At 39.7% G+C, this 17,545-nt stretch overlaps 2 protein-coding genes across 2 annotated transcripts; both read left to right on the forward strand.

The window, feature by feature from the left end:
• Positions 1 to 8,433: 8,433 nt before the first annotated feature.
• LOC129779970 (uncharacterized) lies at positions 8,434 to 11,347 on the forward strand. Its single transcript, XM_055787785.1, has 3 exons — positions 8,434 to 8,968; positions 9,027 to 9,207; positions 9,271 to 11,347. The coding sequence occupies exons 1-3, from the start codon at positions 8,488 to 8,490 to the stop codon at positions 11,345 to 11,347; spliced, it is 2,739 nt and encodes a 912-aa protein (XP_055643760.1). The 5' UTR covers positions 8,434 to 8,487.
• A 3,975-nt stretch (positions 11,348 to 15,322) lies between these two features.
• Positions 15,323 to 17,111, forward strand: LOC129762604 (adenosine deaminase 2-like). The gene is made up of 2 exons (XM_055761034.1): positions 15,323 to 16,454; positions 16,510 to 17,111. The coding sequence occupies exons 1-2, from the start codon at positions 15,333 to 15,335 to the stop codon at positions 16,951 to 16,953; spliced, it is 1,566 nt and encodes a 521-aa protein (XP_055617009.1). The 5' UTR covers positions 15,323 to 15,332; the 3' UTR covers positions 16,954 to 17,111.
• Positions 17,112 to 17,545: the final 434 nt, after the last annotated feature.

Consider the following 17,545-nt stretch of genomic DNA (forward strand, 5'->3'; position numbering starts at 1 on the left):
CTCACACAAATAAGGAAACGTTTCACAGAACACGTGTAAACCTTGTTAGCGAATGCCTAATAACAATGAGATTTATATTCGGCGAAGGTGTTGCAGATCACTCATTTCTTCATAAAACGATGTTTTTATGCATAATCTTTCGGAAAAACACAAAAAATCTTATTGATTGTTCCCAGTATATCAAAAAAACAACATCAAGTTCAATTGTCCCATGTTGATATTCTAGGCATAACAGTCCCACCATAAATTTTTAAACCCGTAATCAAGCATGATTGATTCAGTGAGGAGTTCTCATCACATTTCATTAAACAATAGTATAAAAAAAAACCCGGTGTATTGCTAAACTGAAATGCTTAAAGCTTTTGGTAGACAAATATGCGAGAAAACTTTGTTTGCGTTTTTCTCAGTTGCTGATTTTGGAACATGGGACAACTATGCGTAGAACGGCAGTGTAGTAAATGTTAAACCACTTTGACTCATATGTCTTTCAATACAAATGTCGCTAATTGAAATTATTTTTTTTTAATTTGAATTCGCGTTGACGACGTTGATCTTTAAGTGCGATACACATACAGCGTCACGGTCCCGTTAACTATTCATTTGGACCTATTTTGCCGACATCAAAATTACCGTTGACGGTGTGTGTGCAATAGAGTGCCAATGAAAATGGCCATCTCGAATTTTCAAAGCGAACATGATTAAAAATGCTACCCTATGCAACATATCAGCTCAATCGGACTTCATTTACTAGTGTCGACAGCGGTCAAAGTTTGAGTTTTTTGAAAACCGAAAAATCACCCAAGGATGGAGTAAAGGAAATCGAGGTTTTCGAAAAAAAATGTCAAGATTCTTCAATCACTTGCAAATAACATGTTACTCCGTTGCATAGAATACATATTTGATACAGATAATATTGCAAAATATAGACAGCTCAAATTGGATCATTCCTTCCTCGAGTTTTGCGCTTACCAACACATTTAGCTTACCATTTCTATTTATATAGATTTAGGAATTGCCTTCAATTCACGCAGCGAATTCATGTTTATGTCTTCAATGCTGTCAAAACTGATCCCACGAAGCGATAATTTGAGTTACGGAAATAGGAAAAAATCACATCCATGTCTCGTCGCCAGGAATTTTGCGTTGAATGAACGTGGGATTAGAATTCAATCATTCCAGCATGCCTTCAGCCACTTGATTGCGATGATTTTTTTTAAGAAAATTGAGATCTTTTGGCACTAGTAGTGCTGCAACTTTTCTCATGCCCAAAACAACAACCAAAATATAACGACCGATCTCGTGGGGGATATTTTATCTACGGGCTAGCTCTCTCAAACTTAAATGATTATTTCCGAGCGCCATTCTTTTCATTCTGACAATATTTTTAACAGATGAAGCGGTCGTCTCTTCTCGGTCGTTTTTGAATGCCTTATCCCATTCATACACCCGTGTTTTCGACATAGTTGAAAGTTACAAAATTCCGGTATATACAGATCAAACGCTCACGCAACAAATTTTAAAAACTTCTACAAAAGTGAACCGATTTTTATTAAAAAAAAAACACGTAAATAAAGCTTATTTTAGGATATTTTCGATATGACCACTCCTTTTTTCGCTAACGCGTTTTAAACGGTGAACAAATTTCTTCATGCACAACTCTAACATTACGACTTCGATGCTGTTGAAAATGCGAGTTATTTCTTCTTTAAGTTCCTCCAAATTTTGTAACTTATTAACATAGCAACGGTCCTTCACGTACCCCCAGAGAAAGTAATCGACAACGAGAAATGTTGAAATTCTTACCATAAGAGGACAAAGTTTCATTAAGGATTCGGTTGCTCGAGTAATACGATTTCACTAAAAATACACGTTCTTGTAAATTGTACATATTGACACTAAAAACCACTCAATCAGACTGAACGAGTAGCCGAATATCATCGTACCGAAGTGGGGAATATCATCGACGGAGCGAAACAAAAATTATTTTTTCGTGAAATTCGAAATATCATTCAAGATCTTACGGATTATTCGATTTGGATCAAATATGCACCGTTTTGTTGCATAATTTGTTGCCATGTTGAAGCTAGCTTCATAATGCCTCTCTGATAGAAGTATTGGCTTTTATTAGCCAAAAAAAAAACTCTACTAATCGATTTTCACAATCTTCTCTTTTACGCAGCTTAAAAAAACGATCCTCTAAGAATATGCTTTCTTCCACGTCGAAAATTGTTCATTGCATTTTTTACGCTGTCAATTGGCGATCTGACGTACAAATCTACACCTAGGCGGCGCTGTGGTGAATGTGATGATGTTTTTAAATTTTGCAATGAGAGTTTATGGAGGGTTTGTATTTCTTTCGATAAATTACAATGTTATAGTCATATAAGGTTTATTTCATTGCGACGAGTTTGGAAGAAAATTAAGACTGCGCAATTTTAAATATAACATGTTATTTTCTTACCTCTTTCAGTAGTGAAAAGCAATATACAGTTAGTTTTACTTAGCCAGACCCCAATATAATGTGTCGTGTTGTCAAAGGAACTAGTAGAGGCGAATGAACTTCAAAGTTTAAAGCCTCTTAAAAACAAAGAAAGAAAGAAAGAAAGGAACTAGAAGTTTGGCGTTACTCTGATAGAACACGACGCCTATCACATTGACTAATCCTGGAAGTTTGTTCTGAATCGCTGCCTTTAATTTGTCCAGTTGCGAGCAGAATTTACCGACGGGTTACTTAGTAGATACATATAATGCAGAATTAATTCACGATTCCACCAGACACAGAGTACGACATTTTTCGGAGGAAGGCCGCCTTTTAGAGTTAGTTAATCAATTGCGAAAGATTATGCAAAGACGTCGGACTTTCTTCAAATGCTTGCGATTAAAATTTTCAATACACTATGTAGTATTCTAAAAAAAATTAATAATATATGTTATACTCTAATACGGGTTTCAAATTATATACACCAATATATTATTTGCGATCTAACTACAAATCTACACCTAGGCGGCGCTGCGGTGAAAGTGATGATGGTTTTAAATTTTGCCATGTGAGCTTATGGAAGTTTTATAGTTCTTTCCATAAATTACAATGTTATAATCATAAAAGATTATTTGATTGCGATGAGTTTGGAAGAAATTTAATCCTGCGCAATTTTATATATAACATGTTATTTATTTACCTCTTTCAGTAGAGAAAACTATAAAAATGTTGACAATGGTTGAATTAAAGAAGGAAATTCGAGAGCACAATCAAACACAAGTAGAAATATACACGATTCCTGCATGTGAGAACTACCTTGGAAAGCCCGGAAGTAAAATATACGTGATTTGTTTTTGAGTTTTAGGTTACATTAGCATCATTTTCTTAGTTCAAAAACAAAATCCAGATGTCTCACCGATCGTTTACGTTTTGCGTTAGATCGCCAATACATATAAAAGTTGTGTAAAAAAAATGTAAATCTGGAAGGTTGACGTTTTTGCTCATAATCATCCGTTCAATTCGAGCATGGTGCTGACATCTGACACAAATGCGTAGACACTAGAAGCGTTACTGAACCTGGAAAACGTTACACCGTGAAGTTGTAGTCTTTGCTAGCGTGAGCCGAAAAGATAACGGCTCTCGTGCAATTCGGCCAGACACAACTTAACCTATTATAGACCAAGCATTCGAAGACTCGAACAGCAATTTTGATCATTTTTTATGTCTTTGAAATGCAACCATATGGTAATGTTTTTGCACCAAAAGATTAATTTATTAGCTACTATACTTACTATCAAGTTCATTCAGTTTTGTATAACTTTGTTGAACAATAAATTTGATTTAAAGCAAGTATGTTTGGAAGGTGTTTTCAATTTCAATTGAAAACCCCAATAAAATACAAAAATATGTGAACTTTTCTACAGTATTACTTTGATAAAAGAACATACATTGTGATATAGAGCAAAAATTGTTCGATTGAGCCTCCTACAAGAAAATGCTGGGACAGTTGAGTGTTCGAAAAATCGAACGTTGGCCATAACGAACTTTTTTTTCTGCCAAATCAATACCAACACATCTAACCTCCGCAGCGAATTTTGATTAGTTTACTTTGGAAAACGAAAGGTTTTTCATTTGTTTTTACATTTTCAATTGTAAATGTTTGCAAATATCAATTAATTTAGCAAATTTTATCGAAAATCTGTATGATTTTTTGTCCGCCATGACCTTAGGGGCTGTCCACATACCACGTGGACAACTTTAGAGGGGATAGGGGGTATGCGAATGCCCGCGCTTGTCCATGGTGAGGGGGGTAGGGTTTATGAATAATGTCCACGTGGACACGCTTAATAAGTATAGTGTAAATGAAATCTGAAATTTGTTCAGAATTTTCCAAGATTTTTCAAAAGTGTTCACCGTTCTTACTTCGAATTTTTTTTTATATAAAAGAATTGAGCTGTCTGAGAGTGTTACCCGGTCGAACATCCATCTTTTCCTCATATTGTTGAATTTTTTCACCGTAATGTATACCTTGAGACTAACTCGCATAAAATAACTATCTCGGGATCAAATGGGTTAGATACGCAAAAGTACGCATTACGCATTTCTCCTCATTTCTGATACATCTGCTTACTTTCCTTGTGATACCTGCAATCCAACATTGCACAGCTGTAGTGTCAATCTCTTTCGATAGTTTGTCCCGAAGTTTTATTATCTGTGCAGTGTTCTTAGCTATTTTTCCAAACTTCTTTATCCTCCGCTTCAAGATTACCCAATATTTTTCTATTGGGCGGAATTGAGGACAATTGGGTGGATCTAGGTTCTTGTCAATTAAATTCAAACCAAAACAACCAAAAAGTCCATCAATATCTTGACTTTCGCTCCATCAGGGCAAATATCTTGCCAAATCACGAACTTACGAGCAAAATTATCCATGAATGTGAATTGAAATCTGCCAGGGACATCATCTAGGTAAGATTTTTTGGCCAGGAAACTGTCCAAAATCCATCTTTAAGTATGTTTTCAAGTCAAGTAAGTCGTCAATTAGCAAGTATTCTTCGTTGTACTTCCTGAACATTTGGTCATATTTGAATAGTGACGGTTTACCAAGACGGGTCAAAGAAGCATATAATCCCACGTCAGAAAAAGACAACATCTTCTGAAGAGACTTCTTTCGAAAAAGAATCCTGGTTTATCGTTGCAGGAGTTACGAAAGGTTCATTTTTCAGTATGCAGCTTTTTCAGGAATTTGACCATTTTTTATTTTGTTTTCCTGGGCAAAGTGCAGATCTAACGAGGTATTAATTTTTTTTCCAGTGTTTTCGAAAACAACGACCTTACAGTACATTCCATTATCCATCACGACGCAACCGTATTTCATCAGCAAATTCTTGGAGAGCATTCTTGAACGTTTTTTTGGTTCTAGATTTTACCTCGCATTACGGTTCGATACAACTTGTGTCTTCACATTTCTCAAACCATCATTTGTTTGTTGAATTTAGGATTGCGAAGCTCGTGCCAAATTCTCCGTGTCTATCGGTGACAAATCCGAGGTCCGTTTGAAAAGAGCAACCACTTCCGAGTGAGTTTGGGATCAGTTACCTTTGCTTCGATCTCCTGGTTTCCTGTCGATGGTTAGACCTTCTTCAAAGGATTTGAAATACCGTGAAGTTTTGGACAGTTGAACAGTTCAGCCGACTCATGAGAGGATTGTTCTGATTTCAATTGCGTCCGTGCAGGATAGATTCGATCTCATCTTGACACTTAAAATAATAAATTTATTTTCTCATACTGCTTTACGATTCATTCTTTCTTAGCAAACTGCTATATTTTCTAATATATTGGTTTTTGATTCTCCAAAAACTTTGTCAAATATCCAAGATATGATTCTCTAAGAATCAGTTGCTATTAGAATTTGTCATAAGATATCATAATATACATAATGATAGCATGTGCTTTAAATAGTCTGTTCGAAACCTATAAGTGATGTTTTGATGCGGAAATCAACAATTTGAAAAATCAAGACTACATAAATGGAGTTTGGAAGAAACCGAAGAGCGATACGAATTAATTCTTGGGTAATGTTAGTGAAAAACTCAAAAGACAGGAAAAACACGACTTCTAATAAATCCAATTAGCTTTATTTTTACAAAGCCGATCGTTTGAATTAATATTACAATCAGGATAAAACAAGATTATCGTTACAGTTCCGGTAATTTAAAATGAGCTTTAAATACAGTCGCAATTCAATTATTTCCTGGATCCGAGAAAATGCAAAAAATGTCCACGTGGACAAGAGGGGAGGGGTTCAGTAAATGTCCACGCTTGTCTACGGTGGGGGGGAGTCTAAAATCATGCTTTTTCTGTCCATGTGGTATGTGGGCAGCCACTTAGGTGATGGCGGCCTGTAGAATTTCGTTTGTGGAGGAGCTGGAGGACCTGATCGGTACGTGTAACGAGGGTTCTAATGGGATTTCTTGTGTAAATGTTATTCCGCTGGGCCAAATAATAACCTCTCAACCCTCTATGCCATTGTTTTTCGCATTATTTTGGTACTTTGCCGGCCTTGGAAAATGTTCGATTTTTCGGGAAATGGATAATTGGGAAGAAATCATTCTCAAACAATGACATTTCTCCACGGCCACCAATAAAAATGACAGCATATGCTTTTGTTTGAAAGAAAAAGCCTGCCAGTAATAAGTTAAAATTACATGAAGTAAGACGTGTCCTATCTCACCTTAGGTGAATGTATTTATGTTTACACTTAGAGTCCTCCATCCTTCTGTGCTTGTTTGTCCCGGATTGTAAAATTGATGCATTTATGAATACCGTATATTTGCTAATTGAAGTGACGTTTAGTTCGCAGTATGTTTGTACTTGCAAAAAAAAAAGGATAGGTTATATCTATGATATAACGCAAGGTTGACGTGGGACTACCTTAGCTTAGCAATCATTTGTTTGTATTGATTAAAATTTTGATTGAATGAAACAATTTCCGAATTCAATTGAATTCAATATATTTGCTTTGTGAGTAAAAAGATTGTATAATGCCATGTAAGGTCAATTCATGCAATAGATTATGTTCTTCGTTGCTAGTAAATTTAATGACGGTCCTTTTACGTTTGGTATGATGACATCTTGGTTTTGATATCTATGTTAGGCAAACACATTTCAGTCAGAACAAAAATGACCCCAATTTGCATGTATTTGCAACGCCGATTTCCCCAGACACCTTGGTTTAGAAGTCTTTATTAGGTAAACACATTTCAGTCGGAACAAAAATACCCCTGATCTGCATGAATATGTAATGTCAATTTCCTCAGACACCTTGGTTCTGAAGTCTATGTTGGGGAAACACATTTCAGTCGGAACAAAAATAACACCGACTTTCATGTATTTGCAATGCTGATTTCTCTAACGCTGCTTTGTTTTGAAGTCTGTGTTAAGGAACACATTTCGGTGCGAACAAAAGTCTCCATACTTTCATGTGTTTGCAATGCCGTTTTTCCTAAGGATGATGGGTTTTGATGGCTGTGTTGGGGAAACCGTAAATCGGACCAATCAAAACGAGGTAGTTAGGGCGTTTAGATAACGCTTAACATTTTACAGTTATTCAATTGTTTATCTAATGAAAATTAACATTTTATTAATTGCGATAGAAGCGTAAAAATATTCCGTATCAATTGATGCAAACATCTTTCCGATCCAGTAAGAAATGTTCGAGTTATAAGCATTCGGACTATTGCATTTTTTCCTGCATGTTCTATGTTTAGGTTTTCATTTTACTCCCCATATAATCCGGTTAGACGTAGTCCCACGTCAAAAATGTGTGGATTTCGGCCAATGTTTGATTTTTCGAATAGTCATTTCCCGGAAAATTGAAGATGGAAAAAAATATTTCTTGAACATTGAGTTTTTTTTAGCGTCAACAATCGAAATTACACCAATGGCTTTCATCAAAAAAATATTTTTATAGCTTGGTCGTTAAGGGGTTAATGAGTGACTATGTGAGTTCTGAAAAAGCTTCTGATTCAAATTTAAAATGTATCTGGAAATGGTTTCCATAATGGTTATTATTTTCGCTGTGTCGTCTGCATTGAAATTGGACCATAACTTGTCGAGAAAAAGTCTACAAAAACTCTACCAACTATATTATCCGTACTATTCAAATTCCTCAAAGTGCATCGTTCACTTACATTTTCCCATCGCGAAGCCACCCAATTTCTCCCGAATCAGCAAAACGGTTCTCTCTCCCTGAACAGCTTCGCCGTCGCCAAGAATGCGCGCGCGGCGTGATTCAGCTTAACCTTGGCGGAGGGATGTTTATAGTCCGCCGGTGGCATTGCAACTTAATAAAACAACGCCTCGTCATTGCATAACACTGCTTGGTGTCTTGGTGTTTTGTTCTGGGGGGGGCCGAAGGCTGGCCAGAATCTACACGGTTGGCTCCGGGGAAGCGTTAGCACTCAGTCGTTGGCGGGTTTTCGAGCGAAGCGAACATTGCGGCAAGAATGTGGCTTATCATTGCTGCCCTAGTGGTGGCGGCGAATTCGCCAGCCCAAGTCAGCGGTGAAGATAATCGGTTAAGTGTGGTGGTAAATCCTAAAAACGTGATCAACTATATTAGCAAGGAGTTTGTGTGCTTCTCCGCGAAACCACGAAATGTGTTCGAGAATTCGCTGAATCCCATCAGTGAAAAAAGCTTTCTGATGGCGAAGAATTTGGGGCCGATGTTTTTGAAAGTGTACGGAGATTCGAGCCAGCTGGAATTGCAGATCGAAAGCCGGAACGATAGAAGTGGAGACTCGGATCTCATTCAGATCACTCCGAACGGATGGAGGGCATTCAACGAGTGGGCCCAACAAGCCGGTGTTATACCCATATTCGTGTTGGACTATGAGCAAGCAAATTGGAAACCAACGGGTGCGCTGAAGGTGCTTACAGTTGCGAAAAAATTGGGAGTACAAAACTGCCTTTGGCAGCTAGGACATGGTGGGTTCATATAATATATTCACTACAAAATATATGAAAGTATTTTCTGGATTTCTAGACAACATCACCAATGCTGTGAAGTATGTTGAGGACCTTCGTGCCTTCCAAGCAATTGTGAAGGCGTTCAATTTCTGGGGCGTCGTTGCAAATGATATCGACCCGTCGAAGGCAGGAATCGAAGAAACTCGATATTTCAACTTGAATGTGGACGATGTTGCGGATGCGATCACCGTTAACTAGTAGGTGTAGTCTAGTAGTCAGTACGCATTCATTCAAAATCTAATGATATTCTTTACAAACAGCGAACCATCAACGGATGAGCATCGATTGCAGCACTTTGTGCTTCAGCGTGAATCATATCTACGAGGTCCTTCGCGGAGCCAGCTACCCGTTTGGCTGGATGTAAAATTACCAACTACTATAACACCGGAAAACAGCTGTGATCTGACATGTCTCCGAGAGGGTCTCCAATACGCAACATTGCTGGGAGACGCCGCTCGTAATGGTTTCGAAGCTGTCTTCAAACAGATCACTCGTGCGGAGGTACAAGCCTATAGTTTGAGTTATCTAATTGCCCTTCTGCACAAAAATTCTATCGGTACAAAAGTATTTGACGTTCCACAAACTCGAAACTCTGAAAACGTTCAAATATATGCCTACTGCAGCGATAACTCGAATGGGTCACTCACCTTGATGGCCGTTAATCACCTCACAGAGGACATTCTGATCGGCACTAAACTGATTACCAAGCAGCCCTCGGCAGAAATTCAGCAATTCATCATATCTGCATCGAACGGACAAATTCTACTGAACGGCGAGCCGTTCGATTTCGATGCAAGCTTGGAGCCTGTTTACAAAATACAACCCGTACTGAAAGATTTCCAACTTCAGTTACCCGCTTTAGCGATCGCATTCTGGATCTTCCCGAATCTAAACCTGCGAGAATGTTCCGAGGACTATCAGGAGCTGCGAACAAAATTTTCCAGGAGTATCTCCGAGCAGGAAACGGCCGTGGAGCAGCTCCTACAAGAATTGATCGCCGAACGGGTCACACAGGACATCACTCAACTCAGCCGCCGTAAACGGTCGACGACGACGACGAACGACGGTAACATCGAGGACATTCTGATCAATAAACTTAGCAGGAAATTACGGAAGAGGAAAGCTCAGAAATCCGCCAGGAAACCTAGGCAGACGCCGAACTACCGCAGAAGACAACGAGCCGTGCGCAAGAAAGAGAAACGAATGGAGCGGAGAAATCTGAAGAAACAGAAGCATCCCCTGCGGGAGCGTGGAAAGCGTCGCATAAACCGACTCGCGCCCAACAAATTCACAAGCAAGAAAACGAAACGTTCGTTTCTGGCGGAAGCCATGGATCAGGTGCCAATGTTCGAACCCAGCCAGAACCCAGTGGAAGAGATGAATCGATCGGGATTCCCGCAGGGCGACGTCCACTTGGTGATTTCCAAGGAACCATCCGAAGATTATGTCTCTATCGAGGAGGCGACGGTGAGGAATTCTCAGATCAAGAAGTCCCGTCGGAAGAAGTTATCATCGAAAAGCGAGCCATCGGAACAGCATTTGCGATTTGTGGTGTCAACGGACGAAAAACCTGATTCGGGTGACTATGGAAACTCACCGAGGAGGTTGGATGTAGACCGGGAGCTAATCGAAGTACGGGATATCAAGGTGATCGAGCCAAGCGCGGTAACTGCGAGTCAAGCCGAACAAGGCGCGTTGGATAATAAGCACGACAAAAGAAGTACTATGAATGATACTTCAATCATAGTGGAGCCGATCCGTGTCTTCAGCATGGAGCAACAGAAAGGTGATTCTCCCACCGGACATTCAGAATTGAATCTATCCATGCTGCCGCAGTCCGAGGAAGCTGCTCACGTGGAACAGCTTAACCGAAGGAAACGCTCCGTAGATTCCACTGAGATTGAACGACTTGAGACGTTTGTCGTCAATAATACCAAATTGCAACAGAAGTTCACCGAAATGTTCGATACACTGCTTAAGTCCTTCAAATGCCCCAACGGATCAGCGGAGACCGAAGTCGAAGAAAAAAAGGAACGAACCAAGCGCGATGCCCAGTTGCACTCACAATCATGGGATTCGAGCGAACAATCGAACACTATTGCCCAGCGTGGCGCTTCAGCGGAATCTAGCGAAAATATGATACCAACGGGACAGGGGAAGAAGGTGAAGTCAACAAACAAGGTTGACTCAAATCATCAGGACACGTCCGATTCGTCCGATAACGGCGATCGGCCAGCAGTGACAATGCTGCGATCAGTAACCAACTTCATCAAAGGTATGACGACCCAATTTCACAGAATATTCAACAACTTATTTCCACGGACTCCAACGGCATAGTTTAGTAACGAGTGATTAGGCTAATGAATTAAAAAAATATTTTGAAAATTACTGCAACGTATTTCTTCTACCTTGATCGAGTAGATGGAGTCCCTTTCCAAAATACAACTTCCATGTGGCTGTCGAACTGTTATATGAAATTGCGAATGGGTTGTTGAAACTCAGTTGAAAACAGGTGGTGCTTGCATTGTAATATTTCCTCTCTTTACATCACTCGTCGAACGAACGCTGCATTTCATGCACAGTTATATATGAATATTGAAAATAAACGGTTCAAAAGTAGAACATTATTGACAGCACGGGTAGGTAAGCACACAAATGGGTAGAACAAATGAACAAATGAATGGGAAAATATATTTTTTTCAATTTTCGGTAATTTAGTTCGTTAACGGATTAGAATGTATAGCATATCAAACAAATATTAGAGAATCTCCGGATCGATTGCAAATCATCAAAATCCATCCGTAGCGTAGTATAACCAGTCTTGCCAATGGTCACCGTCGTATGACTATTTATGGAGACGTATGTGCTGTGTCATTAATGAACAGTCAAACGACCGTCGAACTAAAAATGTCATATGACATTTCGACTTTTTTTCGTTTTGTTCATTAGATATTCATCATCCCGTAATTAAACAACAGTGTTCACGAGGAACGCTCATCGCTTAAAACGCTCATTCAACACATTCGCACTTGATAGGGGAGAGTTTGACGGTTGCTTTGATATAAGCAATCCGTCTAAATACCATCCATCGTGTATGGATGTGTGAGGAGGTGGATGCATGTGTGCAGCTACGCTTGAATGCAGAATAAAAAGAGAAAAATGCATACCACTGCAGTGTTAATGTCAAATGCAGTGCTTGGAAATATCTGTTTCACATCAATCTTTTCAGTTGAATTTCCGACCACATTCGATAATTATACCATTGCATTCGGGATACCGAAGATGAACCAACGCCAAACCTCACAATAACAGCAAGCCACTCACAGTTGAATCATCCAGTTTCGTTCATTCTCTTTTTCGTTCTGCTCTGCGTTCACGGAATGTGAGCAAAAGGAAATATTCCTAGTTTTGTCATTCATTGATAATCATATACCAGTTCATTTACTATCAGCATCATTTTCGGACACTGACGAAATGTAGAAATTCGTTGAGGAAGATAACGAAGTACAGAATGCTCATAATAGTGACAAGAAATTAAATTGTTCAAGGTTTCCGTCTCAGTTAAAATGCTTTTCATTTTTCCGTCTCAGTTAAAATGCTTTCATTTTACATAGTGAATATGCATTTTCAATTCCACTTGTCAGAAATGCTTCAAAAGACTCCAATTCCGATGTTAAAAAATACTGTCTTGACTCAAATTTCAAACATTTAATTTTTGACTCAAATTCCGAATACACGAACATAAAATGGTGGTGTCCAAGACACGACCGCAATGGGAATATTTCGAGCTTCATTTTGCAAATGGATCAAACTGTGCTATAGGATTAGCGGATGAAATTGCCAACATTCAGCTTTGGCTGACGAAGTTTGCGTTCACTACTCGGATCATTCTCCAGAATGCTTCCTCGCAGTCCAAGCCTATGCAATCCTTAGCTGTGAGTGTGCATGCAGATCTTGCTCTTTTGTTGGCATGCGCCACCGATTTGCGTTGCTTTTTCGGAGTAACTTCAAATATTACTGAATAAGTAAGGCGCTGACTCAATGAGAAAATTACACACTTATCGGTATATTGAAAATGAGCAGTCACAACATTCCTGACAATTCAATGGCAATGAATAAATGAGAATGAATTCTCATGACTCAAACTTTAAGGAAAGCTCAGATAGCACAGAATGAATATGAATGAACACAGTTGTAAATGTGTTTGACGTCAAATGAATGACAGCAGCATCGACAAGCAAAATAAACGCGTTACACTGATAAAAATATATTTTCAATATTAGTTAACAAGCTCAACATTTCCAAGTCCTGGTCGAATGACATTAAAACTACAATCATATTAGCCGGAATTAAAGGATGAGCACGAATGTTAGAATGGAAATAGCATATTATCACCGTTTTTCTGGGTACGTTCGACAGAAAGAGAGAACATATAAACGTTCAATTGATGGTCGTGTTTGCTGCTGTGCGTTTGTTTCTGATGTGACTGTTAGAAACGAGCAGTGCAATTTTGGTCACATTCGCAATATATTAGGCTGTCAAAAAAGTCCTGCGGTATTTTTTTTTTAATTTTCATTCGTTCATAAAATAAGTTACAATCATCTGTTTTAAGTCAAATATGCGCCGTTTTGCTCGATGACTTGTTCCCAACGAGATGCCAACTTCATAATACAGGCCTCTTTTGTGGCTAACTTCTGACTACCTAGCTCGTTCGCCATGGACTAAAACAGGTGGTAGTCACTTGGTGCAAGGTCCGGACTATACGGCGGATGCAAAAGAACCTCCCATCCGAGCTCCCGGAGCTTCTGGCGCGTCACCAAAGAAGTGTGTGGCCTGGCGTTGTCCTGATAGAAGAAAATGCGGCCTCTGTTTATCAAAGATGGCCTCTTCTTAATGAGTGCTACCTTCAAGCGGTCCAGTTGTTGGCAGTACAGGTCCGAATTGAGCGTTTGGCCATAGGGAAGCAGCTCATAATAGATTATTCCTTGACAATCCCACCAAACACACAGCAGAACCTTCCTGGCCGTTAATGAGGGCTTGGCCACCGTCTGAGCCGCTTCAGCGGGCTTCGACCTCGACCGTTTGCGCTTCACGTTGTCGTAAGTGACCCACTTTTCATCGCCAGTCACCATCCGCTTCAGAAACGGGTCGATTTTGTTGCGATTCACATGCGTCGATACGGTCAAAGATGTTTTTTTGCGTCAACGTGTGTGGCACCCATACATCGAGCTTCTTTGTGAATCCAAGCTTCTTCAAATGGTTAATAACGGTTTGATGACTTATCCCCAGCTCTTGGCCGATGCTACGGCTGCTACTATGCCGGTCTTTCTCGGCTAATTCAGCGAATTTGTCGCAATTTTCGACGACAGGCCTTCCGGACGCATCTTCGACGACCTCTACACCAGAACGAAAACGTTGAAACCATCATTGTGCGGTGGAAATGGAAACTGTATCGGATCCATAAACTGCACAAATTTTATTGGCAGCTTGAGATGCATTTTTGCCTTTGTCATAGTAGTACTGTAAAATATGTCTGATTTTCTCTTTATTTTGCTCCATACTTGCGACACTATAACTCACGAACGACTTAACCAAACAAAACACTGTCAAGGACTATATTATAGCGCGCAAAAATACCTTTCCAACTATAGTATGACTCGATACAATGAATACAACTAGAACTACGCGCTTACAACGACACCTCACGGAAATACCGCAGGACTTTTTTGACAGCCTAATATATTGAACAGTAACTCTCGTGCAAGGGCAGTATGTGATGGTTGAGAGAAATGTCGACCGTTTACAACACTGGTTATAACCTTAATTTTATTTTCCAAAATTCTGATTTGGCACCCTTACTGAAAGACGTAGTCCTACGTCAAAATTCTGCAATCTCATTCCAATCCTAAATACCCGCCTCATCGTTACTCCAAGATTATTTCCATAGATAACCCGGGTACAGATATTGAATGAATCGTGATGTAGTCAAAAGCATAAGAGGGTTAATATCTCATCATAAATCTCTAACCATTAATATGTCCCGTTATCTTATATTTCTCAACTTTTTCATTGCCTCCAGATAAGATTGTATGTGTTCGGTGTAGCACACAAATTACGTTACACTAAAAATTCGGTTCCCTCCTCTTTTTGAGTGAACTAATAACAAGTGACACAATTTCGACCCATCTATACCCCGTCTTCTCTCGTCACGTAATTTGTGCCCGAAGTCCTAGCAAAGGCCCTGTCGCCCGGTGATTGAAGAGAATAAAGCCCAAATCCACCCCCAGTGGCCGGTTAGTGCTGCTAATATAACTGGTGAGAAATGAAGTACCTTTTGCTATCGTTGCACTTCTTGTTCTGGGTGAGACCCTACGAAGCGAAGGTACTAGTCGCAAAAGACACTAGAGAGCCGTCCGTCCACAAGCGACCATCTCTGGACACCTACAACGAGCAAAGGCGACATGTCATCGAAACACAAGAGCAGCGCTTTTTGGGCGCTAGCTTGACTCTGACCAACGAAGAGAAGATTGTGAATGGCCACATCATGAAGCTGAAGAGACTCGAACTGGAGGAAGGATTTAAGGATAGCTTTGATTTCATTCCGGCGCGACATTTCTTCGAAACGCTGGATCAACTGAACAGTTCAAAGCTTTTTCAATTGATTCGACGAATTCCGAAGGGAGCGGTGCTGCATACTCACGACACTGCAATGGGAAGCACACATTTGCTGATTAATGCTACGTACAGACCTTATCTGTGGCAAAAGGGTAGATTCAAGCGGAATACGACTTTTATATTCTCAAAAACTAAGCCCGTCGGAAAGGGTTGGGAACTTGTGTCTAATATTCGCAATGAAATGAAAGCTGAGATTTACGATGAAAAGTTGAGAGAGTTGTTGGAAATATACACCAAGGATCCAATCAATACCTATAGAAGCATCAATGTAGTGTGGGATAAATTTAAACAGATATTCGACACCCTAGCGCCAATTCTTACTTATGAACCAGTATGGAGACAGTATTACTATGATTCCCTGAATGAATATTATAACGACCAGGTGAACTACTTGGAACTACGAGGAGTTCTGCCAGAGGTCTATGACCTCAGCGGGAGGATTTACACGCCAGAGGAAGTTGTCCAAATATATGTTGACGAGACAGAGAGATTCATGAAAAACTATCCAAATTTCCTTGGGGCTAAATTCGTGTATGCTCCCCTACGTTTCGCAGGTGACGATGTTTTCCGTGGCGTTATCAACACGTTGAAGAGTTTGCACGAGAAGTTTCCTAAGTTTGTGGCTGGATTCGATTTGGTAGGTCAGGAGGATAAAAGAATCCCACTGTTGGAGTTCGTTCCTGAGCTTCTGAAGTTACCAGAGTCTATTCAATTTTTCTTCCACGCCGGAGAGACAAACTGGTTCGGAATGGAACCCGATTCAAATATGGTGGGTACCATTTACCGATTTGTTTTCAACATAACCAAATATAAACTTCTTGTAGATCGATGCAATCCTTCTAGGGACCAAACGAATCGGCCATGGTTTCGCATTAACCAAGCATCCCCTTCTGCTGGAGAAAATTAAACAGAAACAGATATGCGTTGAAGTTAACCCCATATCGAACCAAGTGCTCAAACTAGTGGAAGACTACAGAAATCATCCGGCTGCGCTACTCTTCGCCGATGACTATCCCGTGGTTGTGTCCTCCGACGATCGATGCTTCTGGCGAGCAACTCCACTGAGTCATGATTTTTATATGGCGTTCCTAGGAATTGCTTCCGCTCAGCACGATCTGCGATTGCTGAAGCAGCTGGCGATCAATTCAATTCAGTTCAGCGCTATGGACGGGGTCGACAAGGATAGAGCCATGCATAAATGGGAAGGTGTGTGGAATTCGACGATGAGCACACTCGCCTCCGACATATTGAGTGGAAAACTAGCCTAGATAAATAGTGTCTTATGCAGGAATAATTATTGTTTGTCTCTTTTTTGCTATTTTAGTTTATTGAGAAATTACTCGAAATTGTTCATGACAATATTCGATCATGACCCAACTATTCTACTGATCCTATTGTAGGGCGGTGCTTGAAATTCGTTAAACAATTTTACATAACCAAATAAACAACTTTGTACAGTCAAACCCATTTTTGAGATATCCTTTGTCGTGTGCTTTTTTGTGCGGTATAAGTTTTTTTTCGATCTTTAATATGTACTTCGTCGCACTTCCTATGTATTTTCAGCCAATTGACAGTCTCATGCTTTGATTTGTTTGTTTTAACGTGTAAGTAGAGGCCTAATGTGCTGCGTTCCAGAAATATTACGTTAAGTTTTATTTCAAAGCGTAAATTGTAGCTTGTTCGCAACTGGCAGTGACATGATATTTCATAGCAATAAGTTCCGACTTGTAAAATTTTGCAAAGTAAGAACTAAACTGGCTGTCGATTGAGAGGTTCAAGATGGTACGCTCACGCATACTAGTTCGCCATATTTTTCCTAGATACGATCTTATATTCTCTATGTACGCCATTCAAATTAAA

Source organism: Toxorhynchites rutilus, chromosome 1, assembly GCF_029784135.1.
Source record: "Toxorhynchites rutilus septentrionalis strain SRP chromosome 1, ASM2978413v1, whole genome shotgun sequence".
In the NCBI taxonomy this organism is placed as follows: domain Eukaryota; kingdom Metazoa; phylum Arthropoda; class Insecta; order Diptera; family Culicidae; genus Toxorhynchites; species Toxorhynchites rutilus.